The sequence below is a fragment of the Manis pentadactyla genome, chromosome 4 (genome assembly GCF_030020395.1).
Source record: "Manis pentadactyla isolate mManPen7 chromosome 4, mManPen7.hap1, whole genome shotgun sequence".
Lineage (NCBI taxonomy): Eukaryota > Metazoa > Chordata > Mammalia > Pholidota > Manidae > Manis > Manis pentadactyla.
Window position 1 is genome coordinate 78431135 of NC_080022.1, and position 19834 is coordinate 78450968.

Below are 19834 nucleotides of genomic sequence, written 5' to 3' on the forward strand. Positions count from 1 at the left end.
AGAACCAGCTATAAAATGCAATGGAAAAAAGAACCCATTCACAGTAAAAACAACAAGATTAAAAACGCCTAGGAATTAATATAACAAGAAATGAAGCACCTATAAAAGAATGACATTCTGCTTTATTGAGAGACAATGAAAGCAAAAGAACCAGACATCTGAACATACCCAGATGAATTAAAGATTTAAATATAAACTATGACATCATAAAGGTCCTGGAAGAAAATATAAGTAATTATGTAATTCTGAGATAGGGAAGACTTTCTGTGAGTGACCCCAAGGCAGAAACCATTAGTGAGAAGTTGAGTAAATACGACTCTACACACACACCCAAGATGAGATTTATTTCAGCGTGTTGATAAGTATCATAAAACAAACTAAAAGGCAAACAACAAACTAATCACTATGTTTTTCCCAATGTTAAAAGAAAACTTACTGTTGGCATTACTTTTTGTATGGCACATTCATTAATATCCATTTTAAAGGAGCATTTTTACGGAAATTATCAATAAGGCCTAATTCTTATTTCTCAGCAGTAAACAGCACTGGATTTTCTTTCAGTTCCTCAAAATCTATCAAAATCTTTTGATCCTTGTGTCCTTCATACTTACCATTGCTCAGAAAGTAATATTCCTTCCCTCTCCACCCTGAGCAGCCAAATCTCACCCGTCAGGCTTAAGCATAAAGGGTGTCCTCTCAGAGAGGTGTGCTTTCACCAGCCTGATTCAAGACACTCCTTACTCTTTATCCCACCAACATGTACATTTCCTTTGTGGCATTTTATCAAAACCACACCTTGTAATTATAAATGTATGTGTTCATTTGTGACTCCGGGAAGCATAAGGGAAGCACCAGAAGACGCCCACCTCAGATGCCGCATTAAGCAGAATGGCCTGGAGGCTGGCACAAGCCAGGCAGACAGCACATGGTTGTGGGCTGAGTGAGTAAGCCCTCATCTAGGTGTTAGAGATGCAAGAGAAAGTGAGACAAAGTTCCTGCCTCCTGGAGCTGACATTCTACTGACTGGTTGATTGATTCAGTGTGTGGGTAGATCAATGATGGAACAGACTTGGAACAGCCTTTTATGACAATATTCTGTAAAGATTGCCTACCTGGTTTTAACCTTCTCTGGGGACCAGACCCTTAACTTGAATCATGCAGTAGGACCCAATTATCTTCATCTGCCTTAAACCCTCATCAGGACCCACAAGCTCAGCCCCAAAGCATTGCTGCATTCAGTGCAGGACTGCCATGTGCTCCATGTGTCTGACATTCAAGGAAGTCCAGTTCATCACTGAGGCAGGACTTCTCATATTATCTCCTCTGGCTAACACCTTTACTGCAGCCTTGCAGAGGAGCCAGCCTGGCTGGGCTGAACTCCTGGAATTTACTGTGAGAAAAATAAACGTGTATTGTTTTAAGCCACTGAGTGTGTGGTGATGCAATTATGCAGCAATAGATCACTAATACACCCAGCTTTTCTTTGCACATACCATCCAGGTCCTACAGCAACTTTCTTCTTTATGGGCCAAACACTCCTCCAGCTCGAATATATTGTAATTTAACCCTGGTTATTGGTTTTAACAATTGACTGTTAGATTTTGCAAGAGGCTACAAATACTTCACCTACCACCAGTAATGGGGTCTTCCTAGACAGCCCACAAGTGAGTGATTCAGTTAAAATCCCATTTAGAGCCTGCTTTCTAAGACCACTTCTTGTACCAACTGTCATAGCTTGGGTGCACTGAGAAACAGATTATAAGACAGATTCGCAGGCAGGAGGTTGATTAAGGAGGGCTCTCGAGTTGAGCATCTGCAAGGAATGAGGGTGGCAGGATGCACAGGGGGAGAAGTTGAACTGCAATGTGGCTGCAACAAGCATTTCAGCAGCTCCTGCAGGGAACTGCATCTGGAGAGCCCTTCAAAGTTATTTTGCCTTGAAGCCAGGGGCCCAGGCCTTTATACCCACTCCCTGGGAAGGGGCATGTCTTTGGACATGCAGCTGTTCAGTAATGGAAATTCCCTGAGAGGAAGTCAGCTGAGAGAGTCACCCCTACTCTCAGGGCTGGGGGAAGGGTTCCTGGATCCTTAGGTACATCCCAGCGACCCCTATCTTCTCCCTATAGGTCTTCCTTAACCTATTTCCACCCTGCCTCACCACAGTCTTCAGCCAACCCACACAGGCACCAGCCTCTTACACCTTCAGGACAGGTCTGTCATCGGCCCTGTGAAATCGGGCTCAGAGGATCCCTCAGAGCTGACAAAACAACAGACTCACAGTGCCACAACCTAATCCTCACCATCTCAGAGCAGCCTGAGAAATGACCCCATGTGGTTCCATGATGTTCAGTGCAGAAAACGCAGGGCAAGAAGCCACTGAGAAAAGACAAAGGTCCTTTCTCCTCACCCTGGCTGCACACTGCCAAGCCCGCGCTTTATCTCACTTAACCATCATGGCAATCAGGAGCTGAGAATTATTATCTGCTTTAGGGAGGAAGACCTGGGGACCAGAGATAACCAGGGACAGGAGTATAAGTCTCTCTGTAGTAACTGCTTTCTCTCAGTCTGTTTTGCTACATCCTCCTCCCCTGGGCCCTAAATGATGGAATAGCTCGCTTCCTAGGGAGTCTCATCCTGTTCCATGGCTTTAAATATCATCTTCATGCTGCTGATGATTCTATCTTTGTATCTCCAGCTCAGGCTGCATCCCAGGACTCCAGCCCTGGAGATTCATTTGCCTGCTCAGCACTTCCACTTGGATATCTAGGAATGAACTTTATAGCTCAAAATAGAATTAATGACTTTCACCACCAAATCTCCCCCCCCACCCCACATTGCTGTCACTGCAGTTTTCATTCCTACTAGAAATGCCATTGCCAAAAAAAATCAGGGCAAAAAGCTGGTGTCATCCTCGATTTTGCATTTTCTCTCATACTCCACATCCAATCCATTAGCATTTACTGACAGATTTTCCTTTGAAATGTATGCAGAACCTGACCCTTTCCTACCAACTTGGCTGCTCCTTTCCTGGCCTAAACCACCGCCAGCTTTCATCAGTACGGTTGCAGAACTTCACTGGTCTCACCTCAGTTTCTTCCCTCCAGCCGGAGAGTTCCTTCTGAAATGTGCAGTCATATCCTTCTGCCATTTCACACTTTCCAATGGTTGCCCATCTCATCGAGACAAATATCGAAGGTCCTCACTGAGGCCTATTTCCAGCTTTCGCCCCAGCCATTAGGGCCTCCTTGCCAGTCCTCAGCAGTCCAATGATACTTCACCCACCTCAGGCTTTTGCCTGCCTTGTTTCCTCATAGATTCTTAATGGGCTTCCCCTCCCTCTTCTTTCTTTTGGTCTCTGCTCTAAGGTGCTGTTTGGGTGACCCCTCCCAATATCAAAAAAGTGTTTCTGACCAGCTCAGCCTATCCCCTAACCCCTTATCTGCTCTGTTTTTCTTCATCTCATTTGTTTATCTGATAACCTCCCCCCTAGACTGTAAGTTCTCTGAAGGCAAGTCTGCTGTTCATGGATGGGTCCCCAGCACCTAGAATAGTCCCTGAAACACAGTGAGTGCTAACCAAGTATTAGCTGCATGAGTAAATAAGTGAATGCATGAGCTGCCATGGAAGACGCATGACCTGGCAATCTCCCTTCCAGGATCCTGGAAAATGTTCTATGAAAACCCCGGTGCAGCAGGTAGCAGCAGAAACTGGTACTTCATCTGCCTCTTTTTTTGCAGGCTAGGGATTTCCCATCCTGTATTTGTTATTGTCTTATCTCACTCAAAATGCGGTTCTAAAACCTCATGGCTCTTACCCAGACCAACAAGGTTTATGACAAGGCACAACTAACTCCCTTCATCCTTGCCCATTTCCCAAACGCATGTCCACACCCGCACCCACACTCAGACTTAGCATATGGATTCCTCACAGGACACATGAAGCCAACCAAATATACAAAATCCATATTTACAGAAAGATTAGGAGGAGTTTACGCATTTCACAAAAGGATCCTTTGCTTTGGAAAAGGATTCATCCCAGGAATCCTTTAAATAACTAGTTCACTAAATGATTTTAAAATAGGTCTTGGCTTCAAGCATCTTCCCTAGAAAAAAATGAAAGAAAGCTCTATTTATCAAAGACCTACTTATGTTCCAGTCACTGGGCCTGCAGCATTGGCCATTATTTAATGCTGATACTCGGTGGCTTAGCAAGTGACACCAGGGATATATCTAGTATTACATCAGCTTATTTGTAACTTGTGAGTTTCTCTGATCATTACAAACCATCATATTCTTTCCCAGGAAAAGTATAAAAATATACAGCACTCTGGGTTCATATAGTTTTGGGGCAAATAAAATTTTACATGTCTCAAATGTAACCACAGAAGCAATTTCCATTTCTAGCTATTGTGGTACCAGACTAGCCTCCCATTGTAAACAACTCTTAAACAGGCAAAAGGTATGAAATAGTTGTTTTCAGACTCTAGACAGGACTGTGGTCCGTGAGAAAAATGCAACAAAGAGATGGATCCTCAGTTGCCTAGCTGTCTGCCTGGAGGCCCATTATGCACTGTGGTATAGGAAGGGGGCACTCAAACAGAGCCAGTCCTCTTGCTGAACCAAGAAGACAGGGATAAGAGTTCAGGGCTACTGAGTGGTCAGAATTCACAGGGTAAGGCCTCAGACAGGAGAGAATTCTGCAGAGAAAGAGCTCTAGACATCTGTTAGGGGGTCTCCATGAATCTTTGGCTGAATACTCAAATTCTGTGTGGGACAAGAATCCACAAGGGTGGGCAAAGAACAACTACCAGAGAATGAACAACCACTGAGATGCTGTGAACTGAACAGTTCCTGAGACTCACACAGGACTGGAGAAGATGAAAATATCCACCCGCCAGATGGAGTCTCACTGAACACTCCAGGCAGTCAGTAGCAATCCCAGGAAGACTACATTTTAGGAGAAGGATTAATCTAACCTAGATTAGGATTAATCTAGAAGGATTAAGCTAACCTAAAGTTACTCTAGAACCAAGTGGATCCACAAGTAAATTAGCTGTCTGCTGAAACAAAACTCAACCCTCTATTTAAAAAGACAACAAAATCCAGAATTCAGCAATGTAGCACGCAAAATGTCCAGCATCCAAAGATGATTAGACATCTGAAGAAGGAGGAAATGCAACCCATAACAAGGAGAAATATCAGTCAACAGAACCGTCCAATATTTTCCTTGTAACATGGTACAATCTTTACTTTTAGGAATATGAACTTTGATTCAGTAAGAAGGTAAGTGATATTCTGGTTATTTTGTTTAAAAGCCAGAAAGGTATATGATACTTTTCAGAAGGATTTATGTCCATCCCAAATGGAAAATATAGGAAAAGATTTTGTACATAGAGGGGTGAACATTACTTCTTTGAAAATCACTCTTGAATTGTATGACTAATTTCAGAATTATCATGCTGTACGGGGCCACAGAAAGCATCTATTCCCTTACTTGAAAGATGAGAAAACCAGAGCCCAATGCCTTGCTGTGGTAATAGAGCTCAGTAACCACTGAGCCAGGGCAGCATCCTCAGCCTATGACTTTTCAATGCTTCTTCTCTAGCCACCTTGTTAATTTTATTTCACAGTACTTATGTCAGATCTGCTATGGGAGCACTATTCTAGACACTGGATGTAGGGCCATGCACAGGTTGGATAAGACTCTCTCCTATGGAGTTCAAATTCTGGAGGGAAAGGCATGCATTCAACTAGCAAGAAAATTAATGATTAAGAATTCCAGATTGTTAACTAGACTTACTGTGGCAATCATTTCACAAAATATACAAATATCGATTCATTATGTTATATACCTGAAACTAATATAACATTACGTATCAATCATATCTCAATTGGAAAAAAAGAAAAAAAAAGAATTCCAGTTTGAGAACAGTACTCAGAAGAAAATAAAAGCCAAAAATGGGATAGTGAGTGATCAGGGGTGAGATAGGCACCTATTTCCCTTTGTGTGGTCAGGAGAGGATTTCCTAAGGAGGTGATATCTGCTATGAAGCCTGAACAATGAAAAAGAGCTAGCCATGTGAAAATCTAGAAAGAAATAATTCCAGGCAGAGGGAGTAGCAAGTGTAAAGGTCCTGAGGTGGCAATGAGCTCAGCATGACCAAGGTAACAGGAAGCAGGGAGGAGAAGAGTGAAGAAGAGTCAGGGATTGCCGATTCATATCCTGGACCTACTGCTAATTTGCTGTACTTCTTAGGTAAGTCCAGATGGCCACTAAGATCCTATCAGACTCTGACATATTTTGGCTCTCTGATTTACTGAGCATATACAATGTGCCAGTAACAAGTAGGCAGCATGCAGAGATTCAAGAAGCAAGATAATGCCCTAGGTGTGGTGTAATAGAAAGAGAATGGGCTTTAAACTCAGCTGACCTCATCTGAATTGAATCCCCATGTAGAAACCATGTGTTCTTGGGCAACTTCTTTGGGGGCATATTAGAGCCTCACCCCCTGTATTCATAAAAATGGACATAATGCTAACTAGCCCTAAGTGACCAGAAGGATCAAATGAGATGTATAATGAATCCTATTCCAGTGTTTGGCACAAACTGGCAGATTAAAAAAATGTTATTTTCAATCTTCCTTCTAGGGAAAATGACAGGATAATGTTCATTGTAAAGGCATGTGGAATGCCTAAGGAGAAGACAAAATGATTCGCTAATTACACAATCCACATGACATGTCTACTATGTGCCAGGCACTGTTTTGAGCTATGCGGATAGAGTGGTGAGCAAGACAGATCCTCTTTCTCTTGGAGCTTCCATTCCAGGTAGGGAGAGACTGACAATAAAAAATGGATAGGAGGGAATGGAGCGGGCATGGGGCACAGACCAGGGGGCCTGGGAGTGCTCTGCCCTGCGGAGTGGGTATGCCCCTCTCCTAACAATCCCATTTTTCTCCATTGCAGCTCAGCTCAGACCCACAGTCATGAAACGATTTGAAACTACATTTTATGTACATCTGAAACAGTAAGAAAAAGTACTAGTGAGGAATAAGTGCTATGCAAAGAATGAAACCTGAATGATGTGACAGGGAGGAGCTGGGTGTATTCTATAGACTGGAGGATCCATGAAAACCTTTCTCATGATACTTAAGCTGAGATCTGAATAGCGTGAAGGAGCCAGCTGTGTAGTGATCTGGAGAACAGCATTCCAGGAGGAGGGACAGCAAATGTAAAGGCCTTCAAGGCAAGAAAAAGATCACAGAACACTGTGGCTGGAGCATAACAGGTGGGCAGGAGATTGACATTAGTTGAGGTCAGAGATGAGGAGGGGTCAGATCCTCAGGGCTAACAAATCCAAGATAATCACAGGAAAAGGACTAATTTTCCTAATCTATAAAGAATTCTTAGAAATTGAGAAGGGAAAGGACATCAGTCCAATAGAAATGGGACAGAACAGACAGGTCACAGAAAGAGAATAATAAATTACCTTTATACATATGAAAAAATGCACAACTTAATTCATTGTAAGAAAAATGAAAATTAAAATTACATTGAGATACATTTTTATCCATTATTGGCAAAAATACCAGAGTGGATAATGCAGTCAGTCAGTCCAGCTGTGGGAGAGCGGGCATTGTTGATAGGACCACAAAATGGTGCAATTCCAATAGGACACAATTTGATAACATTTATCAGATATATAAATGCATTTACTCTTCGGCATGGTAACCCTTAATCTGGACTTTATCCTTGAAATATGCCTGCATACAGACCAAAGGACCTGCATCTGAGACCACTCCCTGCAGCCTGCCTGTGACAGCAAGGGATAGAAACAAACCATGTGTGCACCGAAAGGGGCAGGTTTGATAGACGATGGTACTTGCACAATAGAATCCTATACGGCTATCAACAAGGAAGGAGGAACTGCCTTACATTCTGATATGGAAGCAAAATAAATCAGGAGAGAAAAGCCAATGCAGGACATGTACAGTGTACTACCATTGTGCATGTAATAAAAGAGCATACAAGTGATTCTTGTCTGCTTGCATTTACTTTAAGAAACATGACCAACTTGTAAAAAGTGATGACCTCTGGGAGAATAGGATGGGTAGACACAGAAGTAGGAGTAAGACTAATTACTATATACTTTATTCATATCATTGAAACTTTCAAATCATCTGAATTGTATTTTTATTCAAAGCTTAAGAAATAAGACAAAAATGAATAAATAAGAAAACCTACTGATAGAGCTAACAATAAATAAAGGCCTTGATAAAGAATTTGGAATTTATTCTAAGTGTAATGGTAAGTCCTTGTAAAGTTTTCAACAGGGGACTGACAAGATCTAGTGTGTTTTGAAGAGAGTGCTCTAGCAGCCAAGTGGAGAACAAATTGTAGTAGGACAAGGATGCAGAATTCTGTTAAGTGTTTGGTTTACATTAGAGATCAGGATGACTTGCACTAGGATGAAGTGGTGCAGGAGACAAGCAGAATCTGTTTGGATGTAAAGCCAATCGATGTGAGTCAATTGGCTGTAAGGGAAGGGAGGGAATAACAGTCTGGCGCCTTGAGTAGTGGGTTGTACAATGGTGCTACCGGAGCTCAGAGAGTGGTAAAATAACTCACAGGTGAGGAGGCTCATTCGGTTCCATGGAGAAGGTTGTCTAACAGCAGAGCCATGAGGGGCGTTAGGATGTGGAGTGACATTAGGAGGGTGAGAGGCATTGCACTGCAAATGGATAGGAGGGAATGGAGCGGGCATGGGGCACAGACCAGGGGGCCTGGGAGCGCTCTGCCCTGCGGAGTGGGTACGTCCCTCTCCTAACAATCCCTTCCATTTTTCTCCATTGCAGCTCAGCTCAGACCCACGGTCATGAAATGATTTGAAACTACACTTGCCATTTCCATTACATGCCTCTTTTAACTGCTTCCTACACTTCCTGTGACAGTTTCCTTGCCGTAATTGAAGAGTTTCTATCACTCACATTTTTTTGGCATTCTGAGAAATATACTAAAAAGGAAAAATCAGCAGTCAAAATGGGGACTATCTGGCTGGGTTAAACATTTGTCTTTTTTTTTTTGGCTGACACAACTAAATTACCTTCTCTTAGAACCTTAAATGAAATGGAGAAAAATGGTGGATTCCCCTGGAGTCCAGGTTGGACACTTGTACTTTGAAGACTGGTAGGCTAAGAAGCTCTTTGTTTCACCTCTCCTCTCCATTTCAGAAAAAGATTTGATAACTAAACTCCCCAGTGGAGAAACCCCTCTGCAGTTGCTGTACTTAGCTTGAAAGAGTAGTGGTCCCAGACATTTGTGCTTCTGATAAAGAAGATACTTGGAGCTATGGTTTCCATTTTTGGTGGGGGTTGTTATTACCTGGATTGGGTTTTAACACCAACAATCCAGTTTTTCTCTCTTCCACCAAACACAATGCATATGTTTTACCCCTTTTAAAATGTAGCAATATTTCAACACTTCAAATGCACTGTGTTCTTTGCAGGAACTATGTCATGGCAGTTTATGAACCAGGACGAGTTAAAAGGCTGGCGAAGTCGCTCCACCCAAGTCACTTATGAAGACTTTAAGGTCTGATTGGCCTGGTGGAGAGAAACAAGTTGGGTTTTAAAGTTAAGAAATTCTTGTTCTCCTTGCCCATCCTTTTTGCCCAGATGGTATGTTGTGATCCATAAAAGGATCATCATTTCTAGGGCTTCTGGGATGAAAGAAAATATTGAAAACATATAAATAAAAAAAAGAAGAGGGAAATGGCTGAGATCTGTGTGTGGGGGGGGTGCACGTGTGTACGCAAATGCACATGCATACACATTCCTGACCCTCACTTCTTTTTAAGCCAAGGTAAAGATCACCTTGAAAGTTCCTTTTTAAAAAATGAATCTCAGAAACAGTAAGTGGAGAAGGTCATTAAAAATCAATTCAAGCTGTGACCCTCTGAGGAAGAGGAGGTGATGTCATATAACCTTTATTTTGAATGTGGAATCAAGTCTACATAAAGGGTAGTGTTTAGTTCCTCTGAAAAAGTTGAGATGGAAATTCAGACATAAATGAAGCAAATATGCCCAAACTCAGACTTTAAGTTATCAATAATGTCTATAAAATTTAAATCAGTCATTTGCACATTTTTAAACACATTGTGTGAGGGAAGAGCAAGGCCATAGATTCAGCTTACTTGAAACAAAAAAGATGTCTACACTTCCCTTGAAAGTGGCATTCGTAATGTTTCTTCACTTTACAGAGTTCTTAAAACATTCATAAATGGATGGAGGGCGCTAAAACTTTGTAAATGGTGTTTGGTCAGCTCATACTAATTTTTATACAAGCAGGTGTCGGGAGGGAGGAAGAGGAGTGTCAGCAAATCAATTTCTGTTTAGTTAGCTCAGTCTGCTGTAATTAATACCACAGACTGTGTGGCTTAAACAAAAAACATTTATTTCTTACAGTTCTGGAGGCTGCAAGTCCAAGATCGTGCTGCCAGGAGACCTGGGACCTGGTGAGAGCCCACTTCCTGGCCTGTGGATGGCCATCTTCTCATTCCATCTGCACAGTGGGGAGAGGGGAAGCAAGCTCTCTCTTGTCTCTCCTTAGAAGGACACTAATTCCTAATTATATCCTAAGGCCTATCTCCAGATAGCATCACATTGGGGAGTAGGTCTTCCATAAACAAACCGTGAGGGGACACATTCAGTCCAAGCATTCTACCCCTAGCTCTCCAAATTCATGTTCTTCTCACATGCCAAATACGTTCATTCCATCACAACAGCCCCGAAGTCTTAGCTCATCCCAGTACAAAGTCTCATCTAAATATCATCTAAATAAGGTATGAGTGAAAATTGAGGTAGGTGTGATTCATCCTGAGGCCAAGTTTCTCTCTAGCTGTGAACCTGTGTCACCAAACAAATGATGTGTTTCCAAATACACTGATGGGAGAAGCAGAGGACAGGCATTCTGAAGGGCAGCAGAATACACCACCCCCCAAACATGGCTGTAGGAGTTCAGGACATGCCACTCCAAAATATGCTGCTTTGCTATATTGCTCATTTTGAGCTATAGGCACTTGAAAAACAGCAAATGCAGGAAGAGGCTTTCTCTGAACTCCCCCTTATTGCCTAAAGACAGATCCTCCAAAAGGAACTCAGGTGTCATAAATCCCCTCCATGGGAATTTTGTCCACCAGGGAAGACTGACCCATCACAGGAGAAAAGACTAGAAATCAACACTATACCCAACCTTCGTCACAAACTCAAACCTCCCATGCATTCCTCTAAGGGCCCATTCATCTTTCCTAAAAATCACCTAGTCTCCCCTGAAAGGCTTGAATTTCCCTCCCACCCGCCTTTCCTAATAAAATGTTACTTAATCCCGAATTCCAAAGCTACCTCCCTGAGTTACTCATTTTGCCCTGGGTGTCTCCCATGTATTTATGAGATATACACATTAATAAACTTGCTCATTTTCCTCTTGTAAATAGGCCTTTTATTACAGGGTCTCAGCTTAGAAGAGTAGAGGGAAGATTCCTTTTCCTACTCCACAACTCCATTCCAAAAGGGAGAAATAGGAAATAAGGAAGGAAGGGTTGATGGGTCCCAAGCAAGCTCCAAGCCTAGCAAGAAAAACTCTGTGAGACCTTAGGTTTGGAAAGCAACCCCCTTTGGCTTGATGCTCTGCCCTCAGGTCCACTGGGGTGAACGAGCATCACCCCCATGGCTCAGCCATTGGCACCATGGAAAGATTGGGGTAGACCTAACTTAATCAAACCTTTGTCTTTCACACAACTTTTTCTCTACATTTTTTGGAATAACAGAAAAATATCAAACCTGGTTTTTTATAATGAAGATCAGGCAACCTATATCTCTTATGGGTCATGGAATTCTTTAAGAGTCTAATAAAAACTATTGCTAATTGTCACGTTAAGGTGTCAATAAATAGGATCTACTTCTGGTTCTATTGATCTGAGTAATCTGGTTAAATCTTCCTATGCTACTAACATACTATTTTTATTATAAGGTTTTATACTAAGTTTTAATAACTGCTAAGGCCAAACCACACTCACCATTTTTTTTCAAAATTTTAATTCAGTGGGAAATGGATGAACTTTTTAACAAATGCTCCCAGAAGAGTTGAAAAATCCTCCAGAAGAAAACAAAAATGGACTCCTATCCTCATACCATCATAAATATGTGAAATAAAGATAAAAAATTTTTAAATAAATTAATAAAAAGATTAGTACATCTCTAGAATTAGAGAGAACCTAAGCAAGACAGGAAACCAAGCCAAGGGGAAAAGATAGACATATTTAGCTCTGTAAAATGAAACATTTTATCTTGGCAATATCTATTGTAAACAGAATGAATGAAAAGACCATCATGGATTAGGAAAATATTTGTCATACATGACATGTGACATATCATATCACTAATATGGAAATTATTAAGAAAAATACAACCCAACAGAAAAATGAGCAAAGGAAGTAAAATTGTACAGAAGGACCTGGAAAAGATGAATAGTTATAAGATAATTTAAAACTCCCTGACAATGATAAAACAAATTCAAATAATGAGATTTAATTCTTCAACCATAGACTGGTGGAATTTTAAATATGTAATGCTGGTAACAGTAATAGTAGACAATATTTATAAAGTGATTAACACACCTTAGATGTTTTATGTGGCTATCTCATTTAATATTCATAACAATGCTAAGGAGTAGATTTTTTTTTTTTTAACTAAGGAAATAGCTCAGTTAGCATATGGTGGAGCCAAGACTCTAACTAAGGCAGTCTGATGGCCAGAGCCCAAGCTCTGTTTCAACACGTCCAAGGCTGATGGAAAAGCCTGTGGCGGCGTGATTTGCAACCCTTAGAGAAAGTAATGTGGTAATGATATCAATATGAAAAAACTCATTCCCTTTGATCTGTTATCCCCAAAATAAAAGAACCACCATAACCTGGCATTGCTTTCTTTGATTACTTGATAGAACTTACCTGTAATCCCACTGGGGTTGGCAGTGTTTTGTTTTTGTGTGTGTGTTCTGCTTTGTGTGAGTAGATTTTAAATCATTGGTTTTCTTAGTGGTTAAATGTATTTTTCATTTTCTGTTGCTTCTTGAATTGGTTTTGGCAAATTATTTTTTCCAGGCAATCGTCTGTGCCATTTACTGAGCTTTTTCTTCCAGTTCCCGATCAACCCTTTTCTATCTGCCTTGATGATCCTGGTGCTGGGACTCAACAAGCCACGCCCCACTTCAAGTTCTAACAATCCCCAGCCTTAGGGAGGAAATTCTACGTTTACTGACTCTGTGTTACCTCGGGTGTCCTCCTTTCACCTTTTCAGCCATCTAACACCTGCTTAACCAATGCCTTATAGTAATTCCTTTCTGTTGAAATACCCAGTGTGATTTCCGTTCACGCAACAGGACCCTGACCCACACATATCACCCACCTAGTCTAGGTTTTCAAATTTATTAGAATAAAATGATTTTTATTCTAATAAATTTGAAAACCTAGACTAGGCCGTCCCTTATTATTTAAATCTCTGCAGTATCTTCTCTTCATCCTTAATGCATGTGTTTATTTTTACTTAATTCTTATCTATTTCTAGTAGTCTTAAGTAATAATTGGTTTTTGGCATTTTTCTTAACTTGCTATATTGGATATGCTTTCATTTTCAACCTTTCTTTTTTTACAATGTAAGAATTTTACAGCTATAAATTTCTCATAAATTACTACTCTAGCTGCATGTTTGAATGTAGTATTCTTATTTCACTTCAAGGCTACAGATAATGTATTATGAGCCCTTCTTTGAACCATGAATTATTTAGAAGTGTTTAAAAATATCCAAATACATTGAGTACTTTTAAATTACCCTTTTCTTACTGATTTCTAAACTACTTATATTGTGGTTAAAGAACCTGACAAGTATGATTTAAGTTCTGTGATATTTGCTGAGAATTCCATTATGGTCTAATACAGGTGAATTTTTACAAATATTTCATGTGCACAAAATTCTCAAATTTGAAGATACAGGGTTCTATGTATGCTCATTTGATCAAGCTTAATTGTATTGTTCAAACCTTCCATATCCAAATCTTTTTGCTAACTTCTGAATAATGTTAAAATCTCCTACCACGATGATGAATTTGTCAGCTTCTCTTTGTGACACTGTCACTTTTTTCCCCTTGCTTTAGAGCACTAGTATGCAATGATTTATATATACAAGGATATTAACTGCAGCAGAGTTATCTTGGCAAAATCCTGAAAGTAACACTTCTAAATGTCCATCCCCAGTGAACTAGCTAGATTTACTTTATGAAATATTACATGGTCATTAAAAAGCATGCATTTGTTCTATATCTACCAACCTAAAGGGAGGTCCATGTTAAGTAAAAGGGCAGGTTTCAGAGTACGTACACTGTAATTCCATTTTTAGTAAGAAAAACAAAAATTCCTCTATTTGTAGACATGTTTCAACATGTTCAGGTTAGAAAAAAGGCTGGTAACATCAGTGCCTCCAGGGCAGTGATGAGAGGGGTAGAAAAGAATATCAACAGATAATTTTATTTCACCTCCTATCATGGCAATGTTTTACCTTGGCAATTTAAGGAAGGTCTAGTAAAAGAGGGATAATCAGAACTTACTGTATGAAGCCTAATAGGAAGATATGCCATGTGAAAAAAGCAAGTCACAGATGTTATAATACTATCTTTTTATCAACATGTACATGTTGACATGAACATAAGGAAGTGTCTGGGAATATATACACCAAATTAGTCTTACAATCTCTAAGCATAAGGATATGGCAGTTTTTTCATGGCCATGTGTCTGTATTGTTTACATTAATTATATATATATGTGTGTGTGTAAGAAAAATAACTGTTTTAGAGGACATAACTACAAAAAGGCTATGGACTCTCTCATCAAAAAAACCCAGAACAACAAAAGCCCAGACACATCAATGCAAAATTTTATATACAATTTCAGGTGGCTAACAGACTCTCTGAAGCTCAGTTGTGGACTGCCTATGTTTCTGCTCCAGTAGATACAAGGAGAATTTAATGGCAGAAAAAATTATTTGACCTGCCAATTTTCCCACTGATCCTTTGAAAGGAGCTGGCTTCAGGGCACAATCTTGGTACTGAAAGGTAGCTGAACTCTCATCTGTAGCAAGGACTCCAACTCACTGGAGGTGCTGATCAAGCCCCTCACCCTGTTTCTGCTGTGGGGCCACCTATCTGTGTGGGCTGTTGGGGGAGAGGGGTCACTGGCCTTAATACCATTTTGGGTCTGTTTCTAACTATCTAAATCACTAATTCTCAAAAGGGGAGAAGAAAGTAGGGGTATGAGAGTGCATTGTATAAATACACGTTCAATGTTTTCTTTTCATAATACAAATCTGTCTGATGAGGGATATGCCACATAGAACTTGGGCTCCAGAGAAATGAGAGATGCAGCTGGCATGGTAGAAAGATTGTTCTCTTTGAACCATACTTAGGAGGTTGAACTTTATCCTGAAAGCAAATGGGGGGGTTGCTTAGAGGCTCTAACTTGGGAAGGGACATGATCTGAGTCTTTTTAGGATTCCTTTGACTATATTGTGGAGAAAGACCTAGAGTGGAACAAGCTGGGAAGTCAGCATACTAGTTAGGCTGTTGTAGTAACTTAGCTAATTAGTAACTTAGTAATTTAGAAATAATAGGCCTTGGATTTTACATATCAGCAATCAAGAGTAGAAATAAATCAATGGTTTATAAGGTATAGGGAGAGGGGTCCCTCTCCCTATATAAGGTATAAGGAGGTAGAATAAACTTAGACTTATTAACTTGTGGGTGGGGATGACAAAGATGAGTCGAGTTAATTTCCAGATTTCTGGCTTGGGCAGCTGGAAGGTGGTGATGTCATATCCACAGAGAATGCTGGAAACAGCAGTGGGGTATTGGGAAGGCATGAAAATAGTAGATCCAAAATACATATTATTCTCTCTTCTTGCCTCTAGGAGATTGACAGAAAGCCCAGGAATGGATGCCAGTGCTGACACTCACTCCCAGGTCGCCTACCTCAGTTTACCAAGAAGAAGGACAGCTCCTGCTGTCTCTCCCTCTGGCCTGCGTACTCCTCGCCTCCACTCTAGTGAGCTGGGGTATTCTTTCAGTCTTTCTCCTCCCCATGCCTCCTTAACACAATCGGAGCACGCTATACACTGAGCAACAGTGACCATGAAGAAGGGTTATAGCAGCCTGAGGGTAGAATATAATGATGAGCCAACAAGACACACATTAATCATTGATATATATCCTTTTATTATGCACAGATAAAGGACTTAAAACTGTGGTTATTAAAACTATACATCTGAGCATGTTCATAAAATTGCTGACACATTGAACAGAGAAAAGAATACAAGAGGGGTGCTCAAACTGGCCACAGGGATTTTTAAGGGTACTCTTTTTACCCCTCACAGATGAAAAACAGCAACAAAATCAGGCTCATTCAGGAAAAACCAAAAGAGAGAAGTATTATATTTGGAAACTGGTAATAGTCCTTTTTAGAAAAACATCTGTCAATTTCATGAACAACCCCCAGATAAAACAAACAGGAATAAAGACACACACCATTCATCCAACAAAATGTGTTCTGTTAATACAACCAGCAGTACAACCATCACTCAAACCATGAGGTAGTTACAGCACAAAAAGACTGACGTGCGTGCGCACCCCCACACACGCTCACAATCATGCCCGCTACAGAACACACACAGGAAACGGGTTTACAATCTTAGAGACAAGGGAAAGACATTTTTCTTGTTGTTTAGAAAACACAACAGCTATACAAACAGCTCAGACAGAAGAAATCTCTGACTTTTACAGTACAGAGTAACAACTGGTAAACACCACATAGTGAAAAGCTATAGGCTATTACACAATCTGCCTTGGAGTTTAGAGCATTTCAAGAATGGCATTAGCATCAAACAAAACAAAATGGCCTCTGCAAATTAAGGCTATAGTCTGCAGAAGTAACGACGACTTTGCAGAAAGAAGATTTAACTGAAATTATAACAATGGTTTCAAAGAAACTTGCAGGATGTGTTATAAAGTAGAACTTGTACTTTGGATTAAAACTGTGAAGTATGAAGCAGTTGAAAATGCTGTAGTAAGAAGCTAGCAAGATAACATTCTCCATTTTTGTCTGTTCATTTTGTAGAAACATTTCTGAGATACTAAATGACATTCATTCTCTAACATGGGATTAGCTTCCATCAACACAGAACTATTGATCTGAATGATACTTCTGACAATAAAACGGAAACAAATAAAAGGTGATTTTTTTCCTTCTGTTTTAAAATCTTTTGGTTTGCATCTATAAATGTGTAAGTTAATTTTAAATTATATATAAAATCATTGGTAATGTAGCTTCTCTCTCGAAAACATACATTTTAAATATATTACAAAAGGTTTTAACTCTGTCCGTCTAAGAACTGGACCTTTCAATACCTCTTGATAGCTAATTTTCTTTTTAACATATGGAAAAGGTTTTCTAAACAGCAAAGAACTGATCAAAAGAATTCACAGTAACTGAAATTAAACATTTCATATGGAGTAATTTAAATTTATCTAAAACACTTAAATATACCTTATACACAAATTTTTGTAGTAAAATATAGCTATAAGTGATTTAAAGACTCTAGTCTTCTTTGAAGACATCCTTAAATTTTTTTATACATAGAATATGCTAAAACAATACATTCGGCTGAAGGTTAGGCAAAGCGCATTATTTTCAAACACAGGTAGCATAATCTAGGTCCTCCACTCTGATACCCCTATGTTAAAAAAAAAGCTAACTGAAGGAAAAAAATTCTTAATCTTCTATCTTCATTTGTTTGTAGGAATCTGCAAAATTTTCAGTAAGTCAATGTAGCCTGGCAATCTTAGCCCTCAAGTAGTTTGCTTTGGTTAAAATTCTCATGACTGAACAATCTACACCTATCAAATCAGAGTATTACTCTCTGAGTGAGTGACAATCACCAATATCTCCACCCACTTGCTGTTTGCCTTGTAGACAATGCCCTCAGGTCTTGGGTGTCATCAGCATTTCCACTCAGGGCTCCCTTCACAGAGAACCAGGCAAAACTTCCTTATTTTAAGGGCAATGAGATTTGCTTATGTATATTTTGGGGGTAGAACATAACCTGTTCTACTTGTAGAATTCTGAGTCATTTGGGGGGAATTCTGGAAAAAGAATCACATATATTTGCAATGAAGCTATCCTCAGTAGTAAATTGTTTGGCATGGAATTCTTCCTCTGGCATTCTTTTCTAACATAGAGGTATCAGTTGAGCTTATTTTAGCTGCAAAGTGGCATCATATTATTCCATCTTAATGAAACTCACCTCCATTTGGGATGTGTTACAGGCAACAGTTCTACACGAATCCAAAGGAGGGCCCTTTCTCCTATCTCAGCACTTAGCTGGCAGAACTGGAGACAGTGCTCAGATAACCAACTGGAATCCAACAGGACCTGCCACGCATTTGCATCTTACAAGAACTTGGTCTGTTCAAAAGGTTGACGTGTTTTGAGCAGAAACATGAATTCTCCCAAATATATTTAAGAATATGTTCCAACTCAGAAGGCACAGGGCATTTTTAAGGGGGGAACGAATTTTGTCTTTTTCAAATGAGAAAACAAATGTGCCACATGACATGGTCTATACTTGCACTTGCATTTTTATTACTGTGCAAAATCCTCTTCAACTTTACAACTGAATTTGCCCCAATTTATGCAATTTTTTTTCAGAACAAAATATCATCAGTGGGCATTAAATCTACTGTCCCCGATTTTGGCCATTTTCAATGTCTCTATGCCTATAAAGAAATTTGCACGAAGACATTTTTGCAGCCAGTGTGCGGTGTGGGCAGGAGGAAGCTGAGAAGGTATTCAGCACTGGTTTGGCCCAGGGTACAGGACAGGATGTTGCCTCGTTGTGAGTCAGGATGTGGTGGCAGAGGGCAGCAGCCGTCCAGCCCCCACATCAGCCCTACAGGTTGTAGAAGCAAGGTGGGAAGCATGCCCCCAGTAGGTGCTGACTGGATGTGGAGGAATGCACCTAGAAAAGCTTGAAGCATTTCTTTAGCTTTACATCCTGGTTTAGTTCTAAGGGAATCTTTGGCCACATCTCCTTACTGGTCATACTATCTGGCTATTATCCTTTAACAACTCCTTGAGTCTGGGTAAAACTCGGGGCCCAAAATTATGGATATTCTTACCTGGACAAAGCAGCATTTTAAAAACTGGCATGTGTTTCACATTGAAAACCCCCAAACCTGCGAGGGGCTGGTGGAGAAGGCCACCACCTTAGCTTTCTCACATGAATTCTAGTGTGTTACAGAAGTCCAGGGGTCACATTTATCGTAGCCCCGGGGGCAGGGATGAATACACCGGGGATCTCCTGTGCAGGGAACCCGGTGAGCCCCAGCTGCGCCCGGGTCTCAGCTAGGGGGCGCTGCTGCTGGAGCAGGGCGTGCTCTGTGTGCTCCCGATGCTGTGCGCCGCACTGCTGTTCTCCGAGGCCGGCGGCGACGTGGGCACCGGCTGCCTCCCGGCCGTCTCCCCTGTGGTTAAGAGAGGAAGGCGTGGATTACATCCCTGCCTTCAGTCAAAGATCACCTCCTCTTCTGCCATGTTATCCAATGTTCTCTACCATGGGCAGAAAGGTCCTACATGTAAGGCTGTTGTGTTTGTTGTTTTGTTTTTTTCAAAGCCTCTTGCGTGGGAAAAAGAATAGTGTTTTCAAGCTGACAGGTAGCTACAATGGCTATGACCCCTGACT

General features: G+C 40.6%; 1 protein-coding gene and 1 long non-coding RNA gene across 3 annotated transcripts in view; one reads left to right on the plus strand and one right to left on the minus strand.

Moving 5' to 3' along the window:
* LOC130683381 (uncharacterized) overlaps nucleotides 1-16151 on the plus strand; it is a 91244-nt gene extending 75093 nt beyond the window's left edge. Inside the window, exons 3-4 of the long non-coding RNA XR_008997063.1 lie at nucleotides 10463-10512; nucleotides 16010-16151. This is a non-coding gene — a long non-coding RNA (uncharacterized LOC130683381). The remainder of the gene's footprint in view (nucleotides 1-10462; nucleotides 10513-16009) is intronic.
* A 138-nt stretch (nucleotides 16152-16289) lies between these two features.
* The window catches only part of TGFBR3 (transforming growth factor beta receptor 3), a 186785-nt gene continuing 183240 nt past the window's right edge, over nucleotides 16290-19834 (minus strand). For both annotated transcript variants that reach the window (XM_057500413.1, XM_057500412.1), the window contains one exon: nucleotides 16290-19616. In XM_057500413.1, the coding sequence (XP_057356396.1) occupies nucleotides 19498-19616 (119 nt within the window). In that variant the 3' untranslated portion in view covers nucleotides 16290-19497. The remainder of the gene's footprint in view (nucleotides 19617-19834) is intronic.